The following is a 21,654-nucleotide window of genomic DNA, read 5'->3' on the forward strand; positions in this document are numbered from 1 at the left end:
GAGAGAAGTAATAATTTCTATTTCTATTCATTAGATCTATGACTTGTCTTAATATGAGAAACAGGTGTCTAAATTACCCCAGCCAACTCCAGAGAAATGCAATCTGTGTGCTGTTAGAACCAGATCACTCTGCCTTCTTCGAGGCCTTAGTGCGAAGTTTCATCAAGATGTATACAAGAGCATACGAACTGATAGCAAAGATGACAACAATCCCTGCATCACGCCAGCCGTAGTAGTAGTCCTTGAGATTGAGCATGTGGAGGTAGTCAGCGCCCGTGCGATATTCACACACACGGCAGTCCTGGGTGGCATCGGAATTGGTTAGATTCATTCCAGTTCCGATTGTTTCCATGAAAGTGTGCAGGTATTGGCCGCAAGTAGTACCGTTAGGGGGGTCAAAAATGGCAAATTCCTTCTCTTTGCAGTGTACTTCGGTGTCGTAGACGTTGAATACCAGCATACTGCCCATCAGATAGTTGAAAGGGTTGATCCAGTACATCCAGTATCTCCAGAATGCCTGAATTTGCCCGTATGGCACCAGCACACCACAGAAAGACACCAGCATACCAATGATCAGAGGGTTGGTCAAGGCGGCAAATGTAGCGTTCGGCGCGTAGGCAGCAACGAACTGTCCGATTCCCGTGTACACGAACTCGTATACCAGCATGACAAAGAAAGTGGCACCGGCCTTGCTCGCCTCGTTGCTAAAACCGACAGTATAGTACCAGCAAACATAGTAGAGGACAGCGCAGATGCAAAGGTAAGGGAACTCAGAGACGATCAGAGCAGTGACAAAGGCCTTCCAAGAATACATCTTGGACTTCTTCTCACGAGTGTCGTAAATATCACGCCGCTCGATGAAAAGGGGCTGCAGTTGGTTGATGACACCGGGAGCGACAAAAATGAAGTTGAAAATAGTGAACAGGCGCAGTTGCATGGAGCTGACGCTATCTCCAATCATCCAGAAGGAAAAGCCATTAAACAGAGCGGACCCGATGTGGAGGGCAAATTTATTGTTCACGTAGTCGGTGTTGCGGAATAAGGCAGTACTCATCCGCTCGGTTACCAATTTCGTCTGTTCCCAGAGAGACGTGGCGAACTCACGGCCATCATCATGGGTACCGGGCGGCTTCGATGCGGCGGTTTCGATTATTCCATCCAGTTCCTTGACAACATTTCCATGTTCTGGAGATTCCAACCAGACATTGTTCCAGTCGCGACCCTGAGACAGATGGCCAGATACAACGTCAATCATGTGCTCAGCCGGGTTGGTGTTAGGGGGACACGGTGCTCCGTAGCGCTTGAAGTAATCTTTGACTGTCTGGCCATTGTCACCGATGTCGCCGAAATAAACCGTCTTTCCACCTTTGGCTAAGAGGAGCAAGGTGTCGAATTCTGCGAACAATTGGGCGCTGGGCTGATGAATGGTAACAAGCACGGCTTGACCCACGTCAGCCAGTTTGCGCAGGAAGCGCACTGTATTGAAAGCCGATTGACCATCGAGACCGGAAGTCGGTTCATCCAAGAAGATCAAGATGCTAGGCTTCGATACCAGTTCAACACCAATAGTGACACGTTTTCGCTGCTCGACGCTCAGTCCAGCACCAATACGGCCGATTAAAGTGTCTGCAATGTCATGCAGCTCGAGTAGATTGACAATGGTGTCGACATATTTCAGCTTTTCCTCACGGGAAACATCCCGCGGCTGACGAAGCAGGGCAGAGAACTCCAAGGCTTCACGGACAGTCGCAAATGGTTCGTGGACATCGAGTTGTTCGCAGTAACCAGCAGAGCGTTGGAATGAAACTGGCAACGGACGTCCGTCCACCATGATCGATCCACGGATCGTACCTTCAGTCTTGCGCTGAGCCAGAACGTCAAGCAAAGTAGTTTTGCCTGCACCAGAAGCTCCCATGAGAGCGCCTAGCATGCCAGGCTTCACCCATCCATGCACATCATCAAGCAAAACACGGTCACCGGAGGGAGTCTTGACGGTGTAGCTGAGATTCTTCCAGGTAAAAACAGAAGAATTTCGAACTAACTGCTCGTTCAGTTCGTGGTCTTTTAGAGATTCGGCATCGGGGCGCTCTTTTGTCTTTTCTTGCGTCTGAGACTCCTCATCACGCTTGACCTTCTGGGTGTGTCGACCCAGACGCTCGCGAGGAATGACGAGGCAACTACCGGACTCGGAAGGAGATTGCCATCTGGAAGTAGCGATGATCGTTACGGCGGCAAAGAGTGCCCAATAGGCCCAGATGATACCGAAGTTCCGCCAGAGGTGGGAGTGGCTATAGTCCAGCGAACTCAAGTACTGATCACCAGTGACAATGATGCTGTGGGGGGTGGCACCACCAACACCAGCACAGGACTGGTGCTGCGGGCTATCATAGCCGGGACCCTGGGGTACTAGGTTGCTACCAACGCAGGGTAAAATCTTGCCGTGGAGTTCGTTGGACAGAAGCGCTTCGAATCCATATGCTAAAGGATCGATCCAGAAAATCCATCCCAGCCATGGGTGCATCTCCGGCTTTTGAATTAGGTACCCAGTATACATGATCAGTGCCGCAATTAAGAATCCAGAGACCTTGGATGCGCCATCGAACGTAGTGAAAAGAGCACCGATTGCCCGGAACAATGCAGTCATGCACTATTATGGGTTAACGAGATTCAGCATGTGGGAGACAAATTCAGAACTTACCATCGTGGTCGCAAACACAACAATCCAGTAGGTGAAGAAACTGGCTGCGGACATGGTCAATCCCACCATGAAATAAACCACCAGCGAGAAGACGCTGATCTGGAATAGAATGACGGGGATATCGGCGGTAATCTGAGCAATGCAGAAGGCGGCCGGATAGTACAAAGCAAAGCTTTTATGTTTGACAAGAACTGGGCGCCCACTGAAAGAGTCTGTCACCTCGGACATGGCCAGCAGACTGTTATACAGCAGAGAGAAGAACAGAGCACCCGACTTGACAAAGAGACCGGCCGAATTATCGGGAGCATTGTAAAATAGGGAACCAGCAATCAATGCCTGGATCAAAGTCGCAACCTGTTTGATGATAAAGGTCGCCTTGTCTCCCCACAGAATCTGATATTGCCGCACAATGCAGGCCTTGACCTGCTCCATGAAGCTCACTGTAAGAGGGCTGCTCTTCGGCAAATTCTTAGCGGTCTCAAAAGCGACGCCTTCTTTGAACTCTGCAGTGCGGTCACGGGCAAGGTCCGAGTCCGGGTAATCGTACTCGCTGATCATTCGGGAGTGGAGAGGCGACTTCTCGTACTCGACGCGCAGCTGTTCGGCGCTGCGAGGAAATTGGTTCTCATACCCATCGCGGATACGGCGCTCGGTTGGAACGGTCACGCCAGTGAGGAAGTCGGCGACGTTGGAGCCCTCGCGACAGATGAACCCAGCTTCTTCCATGAAAGGCCGCGCCTGCTCCCGAGGTCCATAGTAAACTTGCTCGCCCTCATCCAGGACAAGGACCTTATCGAATAAATCGTAGATCCCGTTTCCGGCTTGGTAAAGGGTCACAATCGTTGAAAGACCAAGAGTATCGGTCAAAGCCCGAACGGCTTTAGTCCATTCCAGAGCAGTACTAGCATCCAGTCCACGGGTGCTATTGTCCCAACAAAAGACCGAGCCTCGGGTGGCCATGCATTCCATGATCGAAACACGTTTGCGTTCACCACCGGAAACACCGCGCACGTATTCGTTTCCGACCTTTGTATCTTCGGTATGCGGGATGTTCATTGCTTCCAGAAGAAACCTCTTCGATTCTTCATGATATGCCTTGGCGGAGTCAACACCATTTGGTAGGTGGAAAGGCACCTTCATTCGAGTTGCAAAATCCATAGTTTGGCCGACTGTTAGAGTAGGGAAAAACAGCTCCTCCTCAGTATTCATCACAATCTGGCCCCTGTACTGTTTGGCCTCGTCGGGAGTCAAGGAGCCGAACCGGACATCTCCCTCGATTGACTTGTAGCCCAGACGTCGGTTGGCGAGCATTTTGAGCAACGTGGTGCAGCCGGAACCTGGTCGGCCAAGAACCAAGAGCATCTCGCCAGGCTTGACGCAGCCATGGCTGTTGTGTAGAATGGTGCGCAGGGGAGGTTTCTGCCGAGACTCTTTCACATGCTGAGGAATATTGAACTGTGATAGGGCGTTTTCATTAACAGCAGCCTCGGAGCTGATAACATTGACGTTGAGGTTTTTCCAAGTCACCCCAAGCTTTTGTTGCTTGAATCCGGAGGCAATATCGCGTTCGTGTTGTTGTTGGAGATGCGACAGCAGGCTCCAGTCATGTTCTTGATTGGGCTCGGGGTGCTTCTTTGGAGTTTCGTCCCCCATGACCGTGGCGACGCTGTCTGTCTCATCTGCGAGTGGACCCGCGCGCGATACAGCGAGCTGGTCAGTTCCCTCCATCGTGGACAGAAAAGGAGGTTGATGATGCCCAGAATGCACATGGAAGCCACCATCCTTTTATAAATTGTAGAAAATAGAATCTCCTGAGGGCATCTTCCGGGCGGATCCACGCCCGAACATGTTGGCGGCCATCGTCAGCGCCGAGCCTCCGACATAGGTCAGCCATTAGGACTCCGACTTTCCCTTCCGGGGATCAATGTGGGTACATATTTATGGGTCATTCCCACGGAAGTCGGAAGCAAATGATAGATCATGCTGAAACAAAGGCCAGACTGATCCATGTAACGCGCCGCAACACTCACTTCTGCTCGCAAGCACATCGCGAAAGCTGAGTACAAGTGGATCCGCCTAGAAAACAAAGCGGGTCTGACGCGAGCGGCTTCCGATGAGTAAGCGGAAGCGCTCGCAGGGCTTCATCGTATCTTGACGTGTGTGATACATATAAAGTCCTGTAGTCCGGATATTCTGGGAGCATTTCGCGCGATAGATTGTTTATCTTGCTCAAATCTTAAATACTAGAGCCTGGATCTTTCGGTCGGAGCTATCTAGAGCCGATCGCCCCTAACTTCTCGGAGTCTGAAAGTTCCGCTGAATCAGCGGAGTCGGCCTTAAAATACAAAAGTTAACAATTGATCGCATGGCTCCATGTGGCTCTAGCCAAGCACCTTGGTGGATCGGTCGGCGCTTGAATCGTCCCGTCGGTCCATTAACTGGAGTGCGTACTTGGATATAAGGGACACACTAAAGTTCGGTGCTACTTGTGCTAATATATATTTCGAAGGCACATGCATAATTGGTCTTAGATGCAAGGCTCCTCGAACTATACTTTTCCGATTTCTACTTTCGATAATGGACATGTAATTAACAAACCTTGAATTTCTAGTTTTCCAGGAAGATATGTTTGGTTAAAAATATGTAAAACTGATGAAATCTCCTTTAACCTTATTAGACAGGGCAAGGTAATTAATTTTCTTACATATTCTGGATAAAATAGATGCGCATTCCATGTACGCATGTACCGTTCACTAATTCACATACTTCTTTATTCAATGCACTCGAATTTACTTCTATGACAGAATTTATATGGGATCAAGGCTTATATACTGCTAGGCAGCTCAGGGTGTCACCGAACCATTGGGTCGGCGTGCAATTTGGAACATGTTCCTCCGAACTGCAGTTTCACTTGTCCAAGGGCGGAAATGTTTTTGGAAGCCAACAACAAAGCAAAGCGCTAAGTACATGCATATGCCTAGAAGAAAAGAAAAATAAAAATAAAATGGCAATTCTTAGCAGAGCGGTCATGAGGAGCTCCAGATGGGATTGCGGCCAGTGGTTAAGTAAAGCTGTTCATAGAATTTGAGTCCTGTCAAGGCGATCAGCATTAGGATCAAACTGTTCAGTGGAGGTCCATTTTTGGCATCAGTTACCTTTTAATCTGCCCCGATGATCTGGAAACAGATAACCCGAGCCATCTCTCCTTTTCTGTTCACCTGTTCCAGCTCCCATAGGGCCTGGCGAAGAGATTGCTTATCCCACTCAGTAGAAGAGGAAGGCTGAGAGTCATAATCATAGACTGCTGGCGTAGAATAGCCGTTCCTGGACGGTTTGAGGAGGCTTTGAACAGGGTATTTATTTTCAAATATGTCCAGCCTGTGTTGCAAATCGTCATGCACAGCATCCGCTGCCATGTGCTGCAACGACGAGCATCCAATTACGCGACGTAGATCAGGCTCCGCAGACCGGGCTTCTTTTTTGATCTTTTTAAAAGAAATTTGGTACAGCCGATATGGAAGAAGGTCGGAACCCCCGCCTTGAGTGGACTTTGGCAGTGGACTCGGGCTGTGTGACTGTTGAACAGGTTGGATCTTGGGATGTTGTCGGACCTTTGATGGAAGGATCAAAGTCATTTTCCTAGTGTGCCGCATTTTTAAAAGGTAAAAGAACAAAGGAAGATGATGTTGGAAAGGTAGAGATGTCTTGTAGTAGTAGCATGGGTCAATGCCGGCCGAGTAGGCACTGATATACTAGAAGAGCGCATGAGGCTCGGCCGGAATTCGAGGTGACCTCATCTTAGAAGCATTTTCATCACCCCAGGAGCAGGGGAAGAAACCGGAGCCCCATTATGGGCCAGAAGCAGCCGAGTGTGGTGCCACTGATCGGGTGTTGCCGGCAGATCATGCCACCCAAACGGATCTCGCCAACCAGAGATAAATATATTTGAAGATACAAGACACGGCACTCCAGAACAAAATTGACTTCTAGAAATTCGATTCTAGACTTTTATAATCTCGGTACAGACAGTTCGTCCAATCTGTGTAGTTTTAGGTGTTTGAAAATCATGGCGTTTTGAGACCGAAGTCACAACCACCAGACCGACTGCCACTAAATGGAAGAATTTCGACACAAAGAAGAAGAAGTTGAGATAACAGTGAGTCAGAGAGGTGTTACAGAGTATTATTCAAACAGACTAAAGAATAACTGGCTACAGGCATTTTGTGATTTGAACATCGCTCGGTTCATAGGATTTGCCACCGTGCCGAGCACAGCCGGTCCAGAGAGTCAACTACGCAACCAAGGACCTTCAGTGGAGACACGAATCATAACAGAGAACCGTAGAATTTCAGAACTACAAATACCAATGAATTTAATCCCTTGCTCTGTACGGCCTATCAGGTGATGCTATGAGTTCATCAACGTCGATGTGATCAGTCATGCAATAGGCTATAAAGAAGCAAGGACTGAACGTTAGAGGCATGACTTCAGACAATTAAAACCTCAAACAATCAGACTCGAAATATTCCAGAAATGTCTTCATTCGCCAATTTCCAAACAATGCTTGACGAACAAGTCGGGAGACTACCAAGGCGACCATGGCCACCAACTACCGGTAGGCTTAGTCCGCACTCCCAAGGAGAAGGCTAGAAGGTTGTAACTCAAACGAACTGTTGCAGACAAACCGAAGCAGCAGAGACCTATTCCTCTAAGCTCTCTGCGATTCCAAGGAGCCGCCTGGGCCGCTGCAGGTGGGAGCATGTATGCGACACTACACGGTACCTACCGGATCTTTCGCAACTTCCGCGGGCTGAGATATATCTAAAAATTTCCAACACTCGTTGCATTAATATCATGGTAGCAAACTATTGTCGCTCTCAAGAAGCATCACCCTATTGCAATGAAAAAATCATTCCTTTCTCAAATCCTCGAGGGTAGTCTCCATAAGTGCCGGTGGATAATCCTGGCCAGCTCATATTGGGTTCAATTAGTTATGATCCGTGAGCCAGATCACCGTGGAGTCGACGAGATTATGCTCTTCTCAAGGGTCCTACAAGTCTGCAATTGAGTGCCAAACGGCGTCAGCAGTTCGAGAGCATTTTCTTCTGTCGTTCAATAGCTGGAATCTCCGGTGCTCACTGATCACGGTGACTCGTGGGGAAGAATGAAGCAATATTGGCATATCGCGAGTTCTTTCCACATAGAATATATTACTGTGCTTCATCCTCACTACTTGTTACACTTCACCCAGACCCGAGAGGTGATCTGCTTTCTATGGAGAAACTCCCATCCTCATCAACACAACTCTTCGTTATTCTCTTGCTCTCTTGCTCTCTTGCTCTCTTGCTCACTCTGCCATCCAACTCCACGCGCTGTCTCTCCCCACTTTTGAGTATAGCCTCATCTACAACTCTATTGCACTCCAGCCTCTTCCATCACCCCGATCTCTCAGTTTCTATGCTCTGGGGACATTTCTGCTGCCTCATCGTCTCTTTTCTTCCTACAATTGATCGGTTGGTGCGTTGGGTTCTGGTTGTTCCTCTCGAGAGATCGCTTCAATGGCACCACGAACATTGCTTGCTTTCCAGTCTAGCAGCAGGGCTTCACAATGAACTTTTCTTGACACGTGCTCCCTCCAACACGGTAGCTATCATGCTGAGTAGAACCACTGCAGTGCAAACTATCTAAGTGTCATCCAACAGATGTGCTGAGGTGACAAGCATTACTAACACGTCTATCGTGGCGTTGACCAACCCAAACAGCGAAGAGGTTCAGTCGCAGCACTAATGCAATCCCCACATCGGCTTACCGCCGTGACTCACAACACGAAGAGAGTTCATTTCATCCCGCTCTGCTAGGTGCTTCGTTTGTTCCAATATTCCCCTGGGTCATCACCATGGAGATAGAGAACATGGCGCCCAACATGGACCTCCCTGAGCAAAAATGGCCATCAGCAAGCTCCCGAATAGTGCTGGACGGACCGTCGACAATCCCCGATAGCCCGCACGATGAAGAAGCTCCGCTATCAGCCTTCTCGATCGTTGAGCCCCCAGCAGATCTGACCATCATCACCACCACCGCCAGCACAGCAGCGAACCCCCATTTGCACCCCAACCCAGGCGACACATTTCCAGACGGTGGAACGCGCTCATGGCTAGTGATCTTCGGGTCATTCTGCCTACTAATGGCATCATACGGATTAATGAATTCCGTCGGCGTGCTGCAGAACTACTTTGCCTCGCACCAGCTGTCCGCCTACTCCGCCAGTGCCGTCGGGTGGATCCCAGGCCTCTTCACGTTCTTCGGACTGGGGCTCGGGGTGCAGGTGGGCCCGATGTTCGATCGATACGGGCCCACGGGGATTCTCATCGCCGGCACAACGTGCTATGTGGCTGGGCTGATGCTTCTGGCGGAATGCCGTCTGTACTGGCACTTCGTATTAACACTGGGGATTCTCAGCGGGACGGGCGCTGCGCTGCTCAGCACGGCGGCGATGGCGACGGTGCCTCAGTGGTTTGAGCGGCGGGTTGGTCTGGCGATGGGGGTTGCGATGGCGGGCTCTGGGCTAGGAGGTGTGACGTTTCCGCTGGTGCTGCGGGCGGCGATTGCACGGGTTGGGTATCGATGGGCGATCCGGCTGCTGGCCCTGCTTGTTTTGGTGATGTGTGCGCTGGGAATCGCACTGGTCAAGTCTCGGTTGCCCAGAGGCAGGAGTAAATCCGCCATTAACCTACGCTATTTTCAAGATAGCAGGTTTACATGGTTGACATTGGGAATTTTTAGTAAGTTTGAAGAACACTTTTGAGGTTCGTGGCGTCTGGCCCAGCTGACTCGGTCACAGGTCTCGAGCTTGAAGTCTTCGCCGGGCTGGGGCTGTACCCGACCTATGTCGTGATGCAGGGGTTCAGCACCAGCACCAGTGTCATCCTGCTGTCCATCTTGAACGTGTAGGGATCTCACGTCTAATGTGGTTATCACTAACTGACACCGGACAGAGCCTCGACCCTGGGCCGATTGATCGCAGGCGCCGTGGGCGATCGATATGGACGAATCAACACCCAGACAGGACTAATCGCTCTGGGCGCAGTCGCCATCTTCACCATCTGGCTGCCCTTTGGAAACACGCTCCCGGGATTGTACGCATTCAGCGTGCTCTTCGGTCTAGCCTCAGGTTCCTTCCTGAGCCTGGCACCCGCGTGCATCGGGCAGATTTCCAAGGCCAGCGAGGCAGGCGGCCGATTTGGAATTTGTTATTCAACTGTCAGCCTGGCGTATGTGCTTTTCTCGCCATTAGTTTCTTCGAGTGATGTGCAAGTCGCTAACATCTCCGACAGGACCCTAATCTGTGTCCCCATCGGCGGAGAGATGCTTGAGAAAGTCGGCAAGCGAGCCATGGTGGCTTATCTGGGTAGCGTGTTGATCCTGGCGCTGGGCATGTTTGTGATGGCGCGATGGGCTTGTCTGAGCTATCGGTGGCGGTGGCAGGCGAAGGTCTAATATGTGGACGCATTGAGAACAAAATGGGATTTGATTCAAATAATCATGGATATGAATGGTATCGCACAGGACATTATAGATATTTTGGTATTTCCTTCCACGCAACACTGTGCAATACAATTGTAGAATGGAATGGTCACCCACCACTTAATTCTGCTCGCCGCCTTGGCCCTTGGTGAACTCCTCACTGCGCATCGTCAGCATCGAGGCAGTCAGGCACTGCACTGCCGCGAAACACTCAACCCGGCCACTTACATGTGCTTATCCAGCTCATTGAGATGCTTCTGCTGCTCCTTCATCTTCTTCCGAAGTGTGTCGAGTCTGCAAGCATCAGCATTGCGCAACATAGTCGACGCTTGAAAGACATTCTTACTTTTCCACCTCTTGCTTCCGAATGTACATAGCCTCTTCAGCGGCCTCGCGGCGTGTAAACTGATCCTTCCTGTGGGGAGAGTTAGATGTGATGACGTCACACTGGGAGTCTCGCACGGACTCAGCTAGGAATCCCCGCGGCTTGGGAGCTCCGGTGTCGCCGGCCCCCATGAGGGTAGGAGCTGCTGAGAATGAGCGCAGAAGTATTGAGGAGGTCACGGGTCGGAGAACGGGGCGAATGAGGGCTGACTGCATGGCTACTTGGGTTTGGGCAGAAAGGAAGAGAGACAGAGAAGGAAGTGAAGAAGAGTGTCGATCTGGGGAAAGTGGAGGGAGTGGATCAGGTGACAACATCGATTAATCCGGTCGGGGATAGTCCAGGAATAGTTGGGTTAGGATTTACACGAGACGGTTGTACTGAAGGCATCGCTATCCATGTATTACCACACACAACTTGCATCCTACAGGGAATGAACAATAAGAACTACATCATACGAAATCTAATTCTAGACTCAAGACGGCAAGACTCATCACGTCGTTCGAATGGTATTTCTTCAAGTCAACAGTACAATTACAGCACGTAGCGGAACCCCTTCTGCAGTCGCCGTGCAGCAGCAAGGTCAATCCCCTCCACCTCGGCCGTGGTCTGCAGCCGCTGCAGCTCCTTGGGCGTGAGCTGCAGATCTTCGTTCTCCAACCGCTCCTGGCGCTTATTGAGCATGTTCAAATTGAAGTACATGAACAGAGCCATGAGGAAGCCCAGAGCTTGCAACCCGATGCACACGCCCAGCGCGATGTGGTAGTGTCCCTTGGCCGTCTTAGTGTAAGTGTAAGGAGTCCAGATACTGGCGGAGTTGCCCACGGAGTTGATGAATGCATAGGCAGCGGCACGCTTTGCCGGCGGGCGCGGCAGCGAATTCGCGATCCACGAGTAGAGTGTCCCGTTCTGGGCGAAGACGAAATTCATCAGGAAAAGGGAGAAGTAGCGCGGGCCGAACGAGTCAGTGGTCATGAAGATGATAAACCCAATGAACGTGATGGGAATCGGGTACACGAAGAACCAAAACCGAATGCTCAGTTTGTCCGAGACCCACGAGTGCGCCAGACTGTAGACCACCATAAAGATGTACGGAGGCGCCACCAGCAACAGCGAGATCGTATCATTATATCCCAGCGTCTCTGTCAGAGTCGGGAAGAAGTTCTGGAAGCCGGCAGCTCCTGTGATGCTCATGTACGCGATCGCAAGGGCGTAGGTTTTGATATCCGTCATGGCAAGCTTGAGACCATAGAACTGGCTGCCGCTCCCCTTTTCGTCGATATCGGCCTCGGCCGCTTCGATTGCGAGACGTCGGTTGGCGACAGCGCGCATCTCCGGCGACAGCAGGCGCCAGGTCTCCGGGAAGTCGGGAAGGATAAAGCAGATGACCACTCCGATGAAGCAAGTGAGGCTCTAGATTGGGTAGCATTAGTCTCTCTCCATTCGATTCCAGTTTTTGATACCACTCACTCCCTCTATAACGTAGAGCCACTGCCACGCAGCCATTCCACGTTGCCCAGCCAGTCCACTCAGAATGCCGGCCGCAATCAGGTTGCCAAAAGCACCGCTAAGAAGCGAGCCCGAGTAGAAGATACTCATGCGGAAGGCCAGTTCTCTCCTAGTGTACCATTTCGAGAGGTAGAAGAGGACACCGGCAAAGAAAGGCGCCTCTACGAGTCCCAAGATGAAACGACACGCAACGATACCTCCATAGCTTGTGACTTGACTGGTCAATGCAGATACGAGACCCCAGGCACAAACGAAGAAACCCAAGTAAAGGGACGGTCGGCCCATATAGTTGAGCAGGAGGTTCGATGGAACTTGCATCAAAATGTAGCCGACAAACAGGATTGAGAGACCGGTCTCATATTGCTGGGAGGTCAGGCTGAGATCTTCAATGAGACCCTGGAGCTTGGCGGCTGCGTAATTGTTCCTACCCACGGGAGTAAGCATCGGAATATCCACAGAATAATGCGGGCGGGTCCTTTAGTTACCGATCGATGTAATTCATCAGATAGACTAGGATGACCAGAGGCATGATCAAGGTATCGATGCGCCGTCGCAATTTGCGCTCGATCTCTTTCTCTTCCGCGGACAACTCGGCCAGATGGACCACCTCTTCGTGCGTCATCTCAGCCTTTGCGCCCATCGCCTCCGAATCGGTGATGGCATGGTCCGCCATGATTTATAGATGAGATTCAGATTCACAGAAGCACAGAAGAGCTGGGGAGGATAGTTATGGAGAAAAACTGGATGAGCCCGGCTTTATACTCGCGGCCGTGCGTACCTCTATTTCGCGGTCTTCTAGCTTCTCGGGGAAGGGCAATCGCATTCTTTGCGCTTTGGGTCCGGGGAAACGTGGGGGGGGGGGTTTACGGAGACTCCACGAATGAAAAGTGAATCAATGCGGGGAAACGGGGCATCATCGCTGCAAAAGGATGATGATCGAACCCCCACGCTGAAGCAGACAGTTGCATCAGTGGAGAAGGTGAGTTACCGATGAAGAAAGTCGAGGTCGCTCAGATGCCGTGCTTAGTATCATTCTCGAGGAATATCTAGATGCCTCGCTAGCTTGTGTGATAACACCTAGGATGTTGTTTTCACGGCTGTTTACTATTGTGATGATGAAGGTGGCTGCCATTCTTTCGCGGCTCGGAGTAAATCCGCGATCGGCCGTGGAACCTGCTTGCATTTGACTTTGTGCCGTTTTGTCTGTGCTGGCCCGGCGACACACTCTGGATCCGGCAGGTGCCCAGTCAGTTGGTCTGTGTCGCCGGGTGATGCTTGGCCTGACCCGTTTTGTTCGGGTATTTTGCGCAGAGCCCAAAGAAGGTGCAGCTCTCTGCCAGGGTGGAATGCCATCCCACGGCGCCCCAGCGCCTGTGCGCAAGGAAACCTTACACCGTGACACCCCTTTATCCGGGAAGAAACAGAGAGTTTCGACCCCAAATCAACACAGAGTTTCGACTCCAAATCGCACTTTCTCCGTGTTCCTCGGTCCTCTACTGTGCGATTCAGCGGCTCAGCATGTCTTGTTCTGGGTACTGTCCTCGGCATGGATGAGAAAATATGACTTGTAATTCTACGGAGACTCGATATCCCATTATTTCGTGATGGTACGGTATCACTGTGGACTCGAAGCCCACCAGCGCCATTCTTGCCATTGGTTACGTAGTTCTCCTGTAGTGGAGTTCTGCACGAATTCATAATGTATTGTTGCTGACCAACATCCTTGGCAGCATAATAAGCATCATAGTGATAGATGACCCACTTTTGGGTTAGTGCCATCTTCGCAACTCCTAGACGCGAACATGATGGACAGCAGCGTCTACGCCTAAACCTTGGATCTAATCTAGGGCAACCCCTTTAGCAGTATGTCTACAATTACCGATTCTTACTCGATGGCGTACTTGGTTATTCAGTTCTATCGTCCCCGGATCTTGGCTGATTGTCGCACTGTGATGCTATTCCCATCCCAAGTTCTCCCCTCCCATTTTCCCAGGAATGCCCAGTGTATATAGGATGACCATTGTATACTCTGTAGCTATCTCGTCCTCTTTTATTTCCGTCCGGACTGGATGTCCTGCGCAGCCCCCCCTTGCACTGACCCGTAGTGGACCCTCTACCACTCCTCTGACTGGCCGAACGTCCTAGCAGATCTCGGACCATTCGCACGGCAATCTGGCGCCCTTAATCCCCGCCGTTCTGTTGGCCCGCGTGATGCTTCCCCTTCTTCGCACCCTCCACTTCCTTCCCCCATGGTCGGCGAACAAGTTGCCCCCGACTCGCGTGTGAGGAAGGTCCCTAACCGCCAGTCCCGCTCCTGCACCGTCTGCCGACTGCGCAAGGTCAAGGTTCGTCCCGTGCTCGGATCCCCTGCCCAGCCCACCCCCTAAAGAAGCACCCACCCTCGGTTTCTCGCCCAGCGGCCATGGAGCTAACGTCGATCCCGCTGTCAGTGTGACCGTGTCAAGCCCTGTCATGCATGCTGCGCCCATGGCTACCCCTCGAAATGCGTGTACGAAACAGTACCAGGCGAGGAGGCCCGCCCTATCAGTCAGGCCGATGAGATTCGCAACCTGCGAGCGGAGATTCGAGATCTTCGCGCGAGAATAGAGGATAAGAATGATGGTATGTTTTGGGTCTCACCGATCGAAACTTGATTTGATTAACCTGACCATCGCCCAGCTTACAAGGAGCAGGACCTCCAGCGGCTGGATCAGCTGGAGAGCCTGTTCGAGTCAATTCGCTCCGCGCCCCTGCACATTGTGGACCGCCTGGTCCAGGACATACGTGCTGCACACGGTGGCCTAAAACAGGATTTGACCCCAGTGGGACCATGGGAGGGCCGAGAAGGTATGCATGGTTCCTGACGATCCTACTCCACGTGCTAACGGCCCTAGCTTATGAGCCGACGTCGTCGACGCTGCCGATTCGCCGGCGGCTGTTGACGAACAGTGGAAGCTCTAGTGACGACGCTGAGGAAGACGAGGTCGATGATGACTGGCAACGTATGTCGCCAGATGGCACGTCAGACTCATCATCAGCGTCGAGTACCATCTCGATCATCAACACGCAACGGCCGGCAGTCGACGTTTTCGTCGAGCGCTTCCTCGACGCCTTTAGCCCGGAAGTAGATAGCAAGCATGGTCGCGCAGGCGCTATTCGAGCGGCAGCGGAGATCCGAATGTTTTCTCCCCTTATCTCGGATGCTTTCGAGGCAGTCTCGGTCGCCTTCTTTGGAAGGTCAATCCAGGACAAGCGCATCGAGGCATCGGGGTTTCGACTGTATCCCCGGGTCTTGCGCGGACTGCAAGACGCCCTAATAGACCCGGAGAAGTCCAAGGCCGAGTCAACACTGGTGACGGTCATTCTACTACTTGCTTTTGAGGTTTGTCATGTCCCTAATACTGTAAAATTTCTCGAGCTGACCGGTACAGAGTGTGGAACGCACCGCCCTCACCGGAGTACCTGCCCACGTCCGCGGCGCAGTGCGCCTGATTGAACATCGTGGGCCTGAAAATCACATGTATGGTGTTGAACACCTTTTGTTTACTGAACTCCGTCCATACTGGGTATGTCCCTCGCTTCCACCAGTTGAATCAACACTGACTATTTAGATTGGCGGGGCTTTGGCTGCCCGGGCGCCTTCATTTTTGGCTCGGGAGGAGTGGAAGACGGTTCCGTGGTCCGCTGGGACGACCGAAAAGAACATCCTACACCATTTACTGGATCTCGCTGTCGATATCCCGGGTCTGCTGGCGCAATCAGATCTGTTCGAGAAAGAGCATCGGTCCTCGGTGATGGGTGCGCATGAGGTGACCGTCAAACAAGCGGCCCTGTGGAATGGCATAGCGGAACTCACCGCGAAATTTCATCAATGGTATATCGACTGTGTCGAAAATTCTCCCGATGGACCACCACGGGAGGAGGAGCAGACGGCTGAGCAAAGTTTTCCTGTCTTCAATCGACGGAACCTCCGCACCGGCGCCGAGATCCCCGCGATCAAGTTTGTCTATCCAAACTTACTGATTGCTCAAACCATGTGCGTGTATTACTCGATGCGGCTCATCTTGTCATCGATCGACACGCGCCCGGAGGACCGCGTCACGCCTATGGAGCAGTACGAGTTAGCATGTGGCATTTGCCAGTCACTGCAGTGGTATATTCAGACTGCGCCGGGGAACATGATTAATCGGCTGGCTTTTCCCGTCCGGGTGGCGTGGGAAGCCTTCCCCGATGGGGGACCCGAGCGCAGATTCATGATGGAGGTGCTGCAGCTGGTCGAAAAGCGGCACTCGCTCGGTCTCTGGGGTAGTGCGATGCCCGAGTTATCGACGCGCGCCAAATCGCCGCTGAATACCAGGTAAAGCAGGAGTCTTGAATACTTTTGGTCTGGCTACGAAGTCACTATGATACGGGTTATGTCATTTCCTTTCCGGCGAGATCACATTTTGAGCGATTTTGCGTGATTGTTATTGGTAGAGCGCTGAATAAAAGCGAGCCATCACATTTCTCGAGATGGACCTAGACCTCATTCAGAATAAGCCCTGACCAGGATCCACCACCGCCCACCAGTCATGACCGACATCCCAATCGATAGTTCCATGCACGGATGGATCCGAGGCCAATCAAAATGTGTAATTAAGTCAGGGCCAAAAAACATAATACCTAAAAGCAAAGTCTCCCTCGGCCGCTTGTTTCTCTTCCATCCTCCACGCACGATGCTCTACTCCGCCCTGGTCGCAACCCTCGTGGCCGCCGCGTCCGTCGCCGCGACCGGCATTAACGACTTCTCCTGCCAAAGCGACTCGAACCCCGTCGTCCTGCTGCACGGCCTGGGCGCGACATTCTACGAAGATCTCAATTTCTTGCAAGACTGGCTGCAGCTCCAGGGCTACTGCACCTACTCGCTCACCTACGGAGCCTACGACGGGTTCCCCTTCGTCGGTGGCCTGCAGGCCATTAGTGAATCCGCGCCCCAGATTGCATCGTATATCAAGGAGGTGGTCCAGAAGACCGGCAAAAGCAAGGTCAACCTGGTCGGTCACTCCGAAGGCGCATTCCAGTCGCTGTATGTGCCCAAGTTCGAGGGCGTGGCCGGCCTCATCGACAAAATTGCGGCGATCGCGCCGCCAACACACGGTACTTCGTTCGGCGGGCTGTATAACCTCGCCTATGCTTTCGGGAACGCCTCGCGCGAGGCTATTGGCGATGTGCTGCAAGACCTTGGCTGCGCGGCCTGCAACGATCTGGGTCCCGATGGCCCGGCAGTTGAGCTCTTGAACAACGGACAGCCCATTGTCCAGCCCGGCAATCAAGTGACGATCATTGCGTCCAAGTTGGATGAAATGGTCACTCCACCCGAGACCGCCTTTGTTCAGGAAGCCGGTGTCCGTAATGTCTGGATCCAGACTACTTGCCCGTTCGACCCCGTCGGCCACATTGGCGAAGCATATGACTTGAATGTATGGAACTTGGTGAAGAATGCGCTTGATGATACTCCGAACCGCTCGTTTTTCTGTCTGGCTGGGTCGCCCGGGAAATAGTTCATGATTACATAGCACTGGGGTTATTGTTTACTTGTGTTCCGGGTATATAGTCAGTCCCGTTGCGTCCGTGACTGGATCTTCCATAATACACCACAAATATGCCTATTTCTAAGATCTACCTTATTCTCGATCGTATTTGACGAGAACAATTAGTTTGACACCCCCTGGGGAGATAATCGCATTTGGCCTACGCCATTTGCTCCAGAGGACCGGCCGTCACCGGCGTCGCCAAACACCAATCCAAAAACAGGTCAGTAAAAACATCTACAAACCCCCCGGTATGACCACATCAAGTCTTCTCACCACGCCAGGGGTGAGTCTCGACAATGCCACGCGGGAATGCCTGAGGGCCGCTCAACTCGACGACCGACCCGTCTCGGAGTTTGCTCTCTGGATGCAGGGTCTGGAGTCGTATGTGCCGCGACTTGCAAATGGGAAGGAACGCATGAAGGGCATCTATGACCGTATCTTACCTGTTGTTCGAAAAAAGCTTGAAAAGAAACTTCAATAAGTTCGAGGATTACCACGAGTTTATCTCCTACATGCAGGACGTGGAGAACTCGATGCCTGAACGGCCCACATAGATTGCTTCCCATAAAGGGCAGGGCAAAAAGAGCCGGCGCAATAGTCGGTGAGTCTAACATCATACAGGTAGGTGGTAGATCAGATAGTCGAACGTTGTGGTAAGAGCATTTGTTACATGTTAGAAAAACTTCCAATGTCATAGCATATCATGTTGGGTATGGCGCAGGATACTAAATGAAAACAAAACATCACAGAACAGATCATCATAAGGTCATCATACGGTCAGCCGAACACACCGCTATAAATATACAGCTCCCCATATACGAGGGTGGCTTATAAAGGAAGCCCAGCCCAGTGACCTCGGGTCACCTCCGCCATAAGCGCAGCAAAGAGGTCGCGATCGGCGGGCTCAAGACCATCGCTGAATGCACTGGCCTGATCGGGTTCGCCCATAGGCTTCAAGTCAGCCTGACACAGCGTTTCTGGCTCGGGTAATATTCCGGTTTGGAAGTAATTGCGAATCCCCTTCGCGACGCATAGTGATGGCGCGGCGAGAGTGGTATGCTGGAGGATCGTCAGCGCGGGATTCAACGGGACACAAGAATTACTGACCCCTTCTGAATCTTGCTGCAGCACAACAGAGCCGGGGAATTGCTGAGACATGTGATGTGCACTGCGAATGTTAGCTTCTGGGATTGTTTGGGGGTCAACATAAAACACTGACCTGCGAAGCGATGTCACTGGATCCAGAGTATTCGACACAAATAGGATTGGATGTGCGGTATGTCCGCCCCAAGGACCTAATTCAATGAGCAATAACCCATAGAGTCTAGTGGTTTAATCTCACCTAAAAACCTCTGTTTTGCCCTGGTCTGCCATCCAACACAGGACAAGTGAATCGTGGCCCAATAGTCTCCCAGGACCGCACTGTCAGCCCTCAGTCCGTTCCAAGTAACCTCGAAATCGTCCTGATTCTGCTGGGTTAGGAATTCTCCATCCGAGCAGAGGATTGCCGCACTCGCATACGGCCCATTGTTTTCTCCGCGGGCACACGCCGGCGACCACGGTCCGGCGCGAATACAGTCCTCTGACGGACACACTCCAAAGTGCTTGCTGTGCTTAAAGTCCGCCAGCGGCGCTGCATTGCCTCTTGCAAGTTCACTCATGTGGTGGGCAAAGACGGAGAATGCCAGTAGCGGCTGGTAAACCGCAACCCGCAGTAGGGCTTTCATGTCGGTCCATGTTACAACTTCTGGCCCACGCGTTCCCGATGCTGGCACGGGCATTGACAGATTGAGGACACTCGCCTCGAGCGACTGGTACTTTTGCTTGATGGTTTCAGGCCCGCCGGGGACATACATCGGGCACCGCTCCCAACCGACGGTATTGCAGTACTCGGCGAAGCGGTCGAAGATGGCATCGGCGTCGACCACGGCATTCGGCCCCCGGCCCTCGTAGTAAGTGTCCATATTCACAACTCCGTCGAGAACGGCCCGAGAGACCCGCTCCGGGAAGAGGGCAGCGAAGGTCGTGCCCAGCACCGTGCCGTACGACCGCCCCCAGTACAGCAGCTGCTCCTGGCCTTGGTGCCACTGAGTTCGGCGTTCAATTTCGCGCATTTCGTCGTATCCATGGCATTGGTCATGGATCTGCTGCGCTTTTTGGCCTTGCAGCCCACGCCACTCACCATGGCGCTCGATGATCGTCGCCATATCCTGGGCGACCAAGGGTGTGTTGAGGTGGGCCATCATCGCCTCCTCGCCGTCCTCGCCGAACAGGTCGGTGGTAGAACATCCTGTGTTCAGTGCCATAGTTCGTTGCCAATTCCGGTGAAGAGCATCCGCGGAGCTCCCCAACATGCCCTCTGCCTCGAGCTGCAGCTCCCAATTCCGCTGAGAGACGGCATCAGGGAAACACACTACTGCGGGTGTAGTGGCACCCACTCCACGTGGGTCGAACCCAATTATGTCAAAGTACTTGTCTGCGGTGCCACCGGACGGCGGAAACACGGTCGGGTCATTCTCCGCATCTACAATCTTCTGGAGATCGCGACCGGACACAAATGCTTGCAGAGTGCCAGGACCACCGGGACCGCCTGCAAAACAATTTAGCATATTTGCATACCAAAAGGAGGGCAGGCTCACCTGGATTGATCAAAATAGCCCCGCCGTACCTGGGATCTGTCACTGGAACCCGTGCTGGCAGTCGCGCAACCGCCAGTGCGAATTTGCGACTCTTTCCGTCTGTACGATTGTAGTCCATTGGCACCTCAAGCCGGGCACATTGAAACCCATCGCCGCAGCTATAATAGTCCAGCGACGAGGAGGGAATGAGCTGGTCCCAGCTGAACGGAAGAGTTGAAACTGGCGCAGCTCTTGGCAAAGGCAACGGGACTGGCCAGAGCATAAAGGTCATAGTCGCCGCTAAGAGAGGCAGAGCCCATCGGACACCATATCGGCGACGAGGGGGCACTATCTGAGGACAGAGGGGAGGGTTTCCTCTCCCTCGTCGCTCAGTGCTCTTGGCGTCGTCCATGGCACGCGACAACCCGTGGTGAGTAGACAGAGTGCGGAATCCCTAGATTCATGCGAGGTCGTACAGCTTCTTCTCAAGGACCCAAGAAACAATAAAGTCGGCCTTGCACAGCGCGTAGACTCTGCGCCGGCGTTGACCACAGCCTCTCTTCCTCAGGGACATGGAGAAACAGAATAGATAAAGCGAAAGTCCGGATGAGCCGGACCAGAGCCACTCACGGCTGCCGATCGCAAGGCCCCACGGTGGAGCGGACAGGGGATTGACGCCTATCAGTGTGCCGAGTATGGCGGTCGGGCGTGATCCGATCGAGGACGCGTTGCGTTGTGGGTTATGATTGGGAAACACACCGGCGGTGAGCTGGTGCATAAGGGATTTTATGCAGGAGGCGCTGAGCAGTGGCGGGATGCTGAGGGGCAGAGAGGATGTGAGGGGTGTTTTGTCTGCCATCCACGATGTATACAGATCTCCTGTCCCATTCTCCACCGTCTGCTTCTCGAATGGCCGATTTGAGTTCTTCTGCGATCATCTTTGCCCGGCAGATGTTGGCCATGGTCCTGTTGTCTGCCGTATAGGAGGGAGGGGAGGAATCGGCAAATGAGCCCCGGCTAAGTTTGTAGAGCGCTTAGGATTATACTCCAATGCCTCGATGACCAGGAGCAAGGTAGATTTTCGCATAAAGGTGATATATTCAGAAGGTGATTGTCCTGGAACAATTCCGCCAGATGCGGAAGCGGTGGCTATCGCCTCGTTTTGATTCGATGGATGCCAATCCAAGGGCGTTAAGGCTAAAGGGGGGTAATAATGTGGAGAAAGGTGTAACCTCGGCACTGCCACCTCCATCTCTGACGTGCTCTATCGGTAGTCGAGAACAACATTTAACTATCACCCGCAACGTTCTTATCCATTCAAACTTCACCCTTCTATCAATTATTCACATC

The 21,654-nt window shown here is 52.3% G+C and overlaps 11 protein-coding genes across 11 annotated transcripts; 5 read left to right on the plus strand and 6 right to left on the minus strand.

The window, feature by feature from the left end:
- Positions 1-124: 124 nt before the first annotated feature.
- Positions 125-4,426, minus strand: N7510_008233 (putative ABC multidrug transporter; the record flags this gene model as incomplete). The annotated part of the gene is made up of 2 exons (XM_056980158.1): positions 125-2,647; positions 2,699-4,426. The coding sequence occupies 2 exons, from the start codon at positions 4,424-4,426 to the stop codon at positions 125-127; spliced, it is 4,251 nt and encodes a 1,416-aa protein (XP_056830367.1).
- Positions 4,427-8,594: 4,168 nt separating this feature from the next.
- Positions 8,595-10,195, plus strand: N7510_008234 (MCT family MFS transporter; the record flags this gene model as incomplete). The annotated part of the gene is made up of 3 exons (XM_056980159.1): positions 8,595-9,480; positions 9,540-9,645; positions 9,694-10,195. 3 exons carry the CDS (start codon positions 8,595-8,597, stop codon positions 10,193-10,195), a joined length of 1,494 nt encoding a protein of 497 aa, XP_056830368.1.
- Positions 10,196-10,342: 147 nt separating this feature from the next.
- N7510_008235 (uncharacterized protein) lies at positions 10,343-10,822 on the minus strand (the record flags this gene model as incomplete). The annotated part of the gene is made up of 3 exons (XM_056980160.1): positions 10,343-10,382; positions 10,451-10,516; positions 10,569-10,822. 3 exons carry the CDS (start codon positions 10,820-10,822, stop codon positions 10,343-10,345), a joined length of 360 nt encoding a protein of 119 aa, XP_056830369.1.
- A 316-nt stretch (positions 10,823-11,138) lies between these two features.
- N7510_008236 (putative MFS transporter) lies at positions 11,139-12,786 on the minus strand (the record flags this gene model as incomplete). Its single annotated transcript, XM_056980161.1, has 3 exons — positions 11,139-12,017; positions 12,075-12,537; positions 12,599-12,786. The coding sequence occupies 3 exons, from the start codon at positions 12,784-12,786 to the stop codon at positions 11,139-11,141; spliced, it is 1,530 nt and encodes a 509-aa protein (XP_056830370.1).
- A 431-nt stretch (positions 12,787-13,217) lies between these two features.
- On the minus strand, positions 13,218-13,892 carry N7510_008237 (uncharacterized protein; the record flags this gene model as incomplete). The annotated part of the gene is made up of 1 exon (XM_056980162.1): positions 13,218-13,892. One exon carries the CDS (start codon positions 13,890-13,892, stop codon positions 13,218-13,220), a length of 675 nt encoding a protein of 224 aa, XP_056830371.1.
- A 470-nt stretch (positions 13,893-14,362) lies between these two features.
- On the plus strand, positions 14,363-15,609 carry N7510_008238 (Zn(II)2Cys6 transcription factor domain-containing protein; the record flags this gene model as incomplete). The annotated part of the gene is made up of 4 exons (XM_056980163.1): positions 14,363-14,458; positions 14,564-14,735; positions 14,793-14,935; positions 15,016-15,609. 4 exons carry the CDS (start codon positions 14,363-14,365, stop codon positions 15,607-15,609), a joined length of 1,005 nt encoding a protein of 334 aa, XP_056830372.1.
- A 26-nt stretch (positions 15,610-15,635) lies between these two features.
- Positions 15,636-16,474, plus strand: N7510_008239 (uncharacterized protein; the record flags this gene model as incomplete). Its single annotated transcript, XM_056980164.1, has 2 exons — positions 15,636-15,668; positions 15,725-16,474. 2 exons carry the CDS (start codon positions 15,636-15,638, stop codon positions 16,472-16,474), a joined length of 783 nt encoding a protein of 260 aa, XP_056830373.1.
- Positions 16,475-16,828: 354 nt separating this feature from the next.
- On the plus strand, positions 16,829-17,653 carry N7510_008240 (esterase/lipase family protein; the record flags this gene model as incomplete). The annotated part of the gene is made up of 1 exon (XM_056980165.1): positions 16,829-17,653. The coding sequence occupies one exon, from the start codon at positions 16,829-16,831 to the stop codon at positions 17,651-17,653; it is 825 nt and encodes a 274-aa protein (XP_056830374.1).
- Positions 17,654-17,936: 283 nt separating this feature from the next.
- Positions 17,937-18,167, plus strand: N7510_008241 (uncharacterized protein; the record flags this gene model as incomplete). The annotated part of the gene is made up of 1 exon (XM_056980166.1): positions 17,937-18,167. One exon carries the CDS (start codon positions 17,937-17,939, stop codon positions 18,165-18,167), a length of 231 nt encoding a protein of 76 aa, XP_056830375.1.
- Positions 18,168-18,514: 347 nt separating this feature from the next.
- On the minus strand, positions 18,515-20,716 carry N7510_008242 (alpha/beta hydrolase; the record flags this gene model as incomplete). The annotated part of the gene is made up of 5 exons (XM_056980167.1): positions 18,515-18,745; positions 18,794-18,854; positions 18,906-18,981; positions 19,029-20,276; positions 20,326-20,716. 5 exons carry the CDS (start codon positions 20,714-20,716, stop codon positions 18,515-18,517), a joined length of 2,007 nt encoding a protein of 668 aa, XP_056830376.1.
- Positions 20,717-20,764: 48 nt separating this feature from the next.
- N7510_008243 (uncharacterized protein) lies at positions 20,765-21,163 on the minus strand (the record flags this gene model as incomplete). The annotated part of the gene is made up of 1 exon (XM_056980168.1): positions 20,765-21,163. The coding sequence occupies one exon, from the start codon at positions 21,161-21,163 to the stop codon at positions 20,765-20,767; it is 399 nt and encodes a 132-aa protein (XP_056830377.1).
- Between the last annotated feature and the right edge of the window lie 491 nt (positions 21,164-21,654).

This window comes from Penicillium lagena, assembly GCF_028827675.1.
Source record: "Penicillium lagena strain IBT 129212 chromosome Unknown utg000006l_segment0_segment0, whole genome shotgun sequence".
NCBI lineage: Eukaryota > Fungi > Ascomycota > Eurotiomycetes > Eurotiales > Aspergillaceae > Penicillium > Penicillium lagena.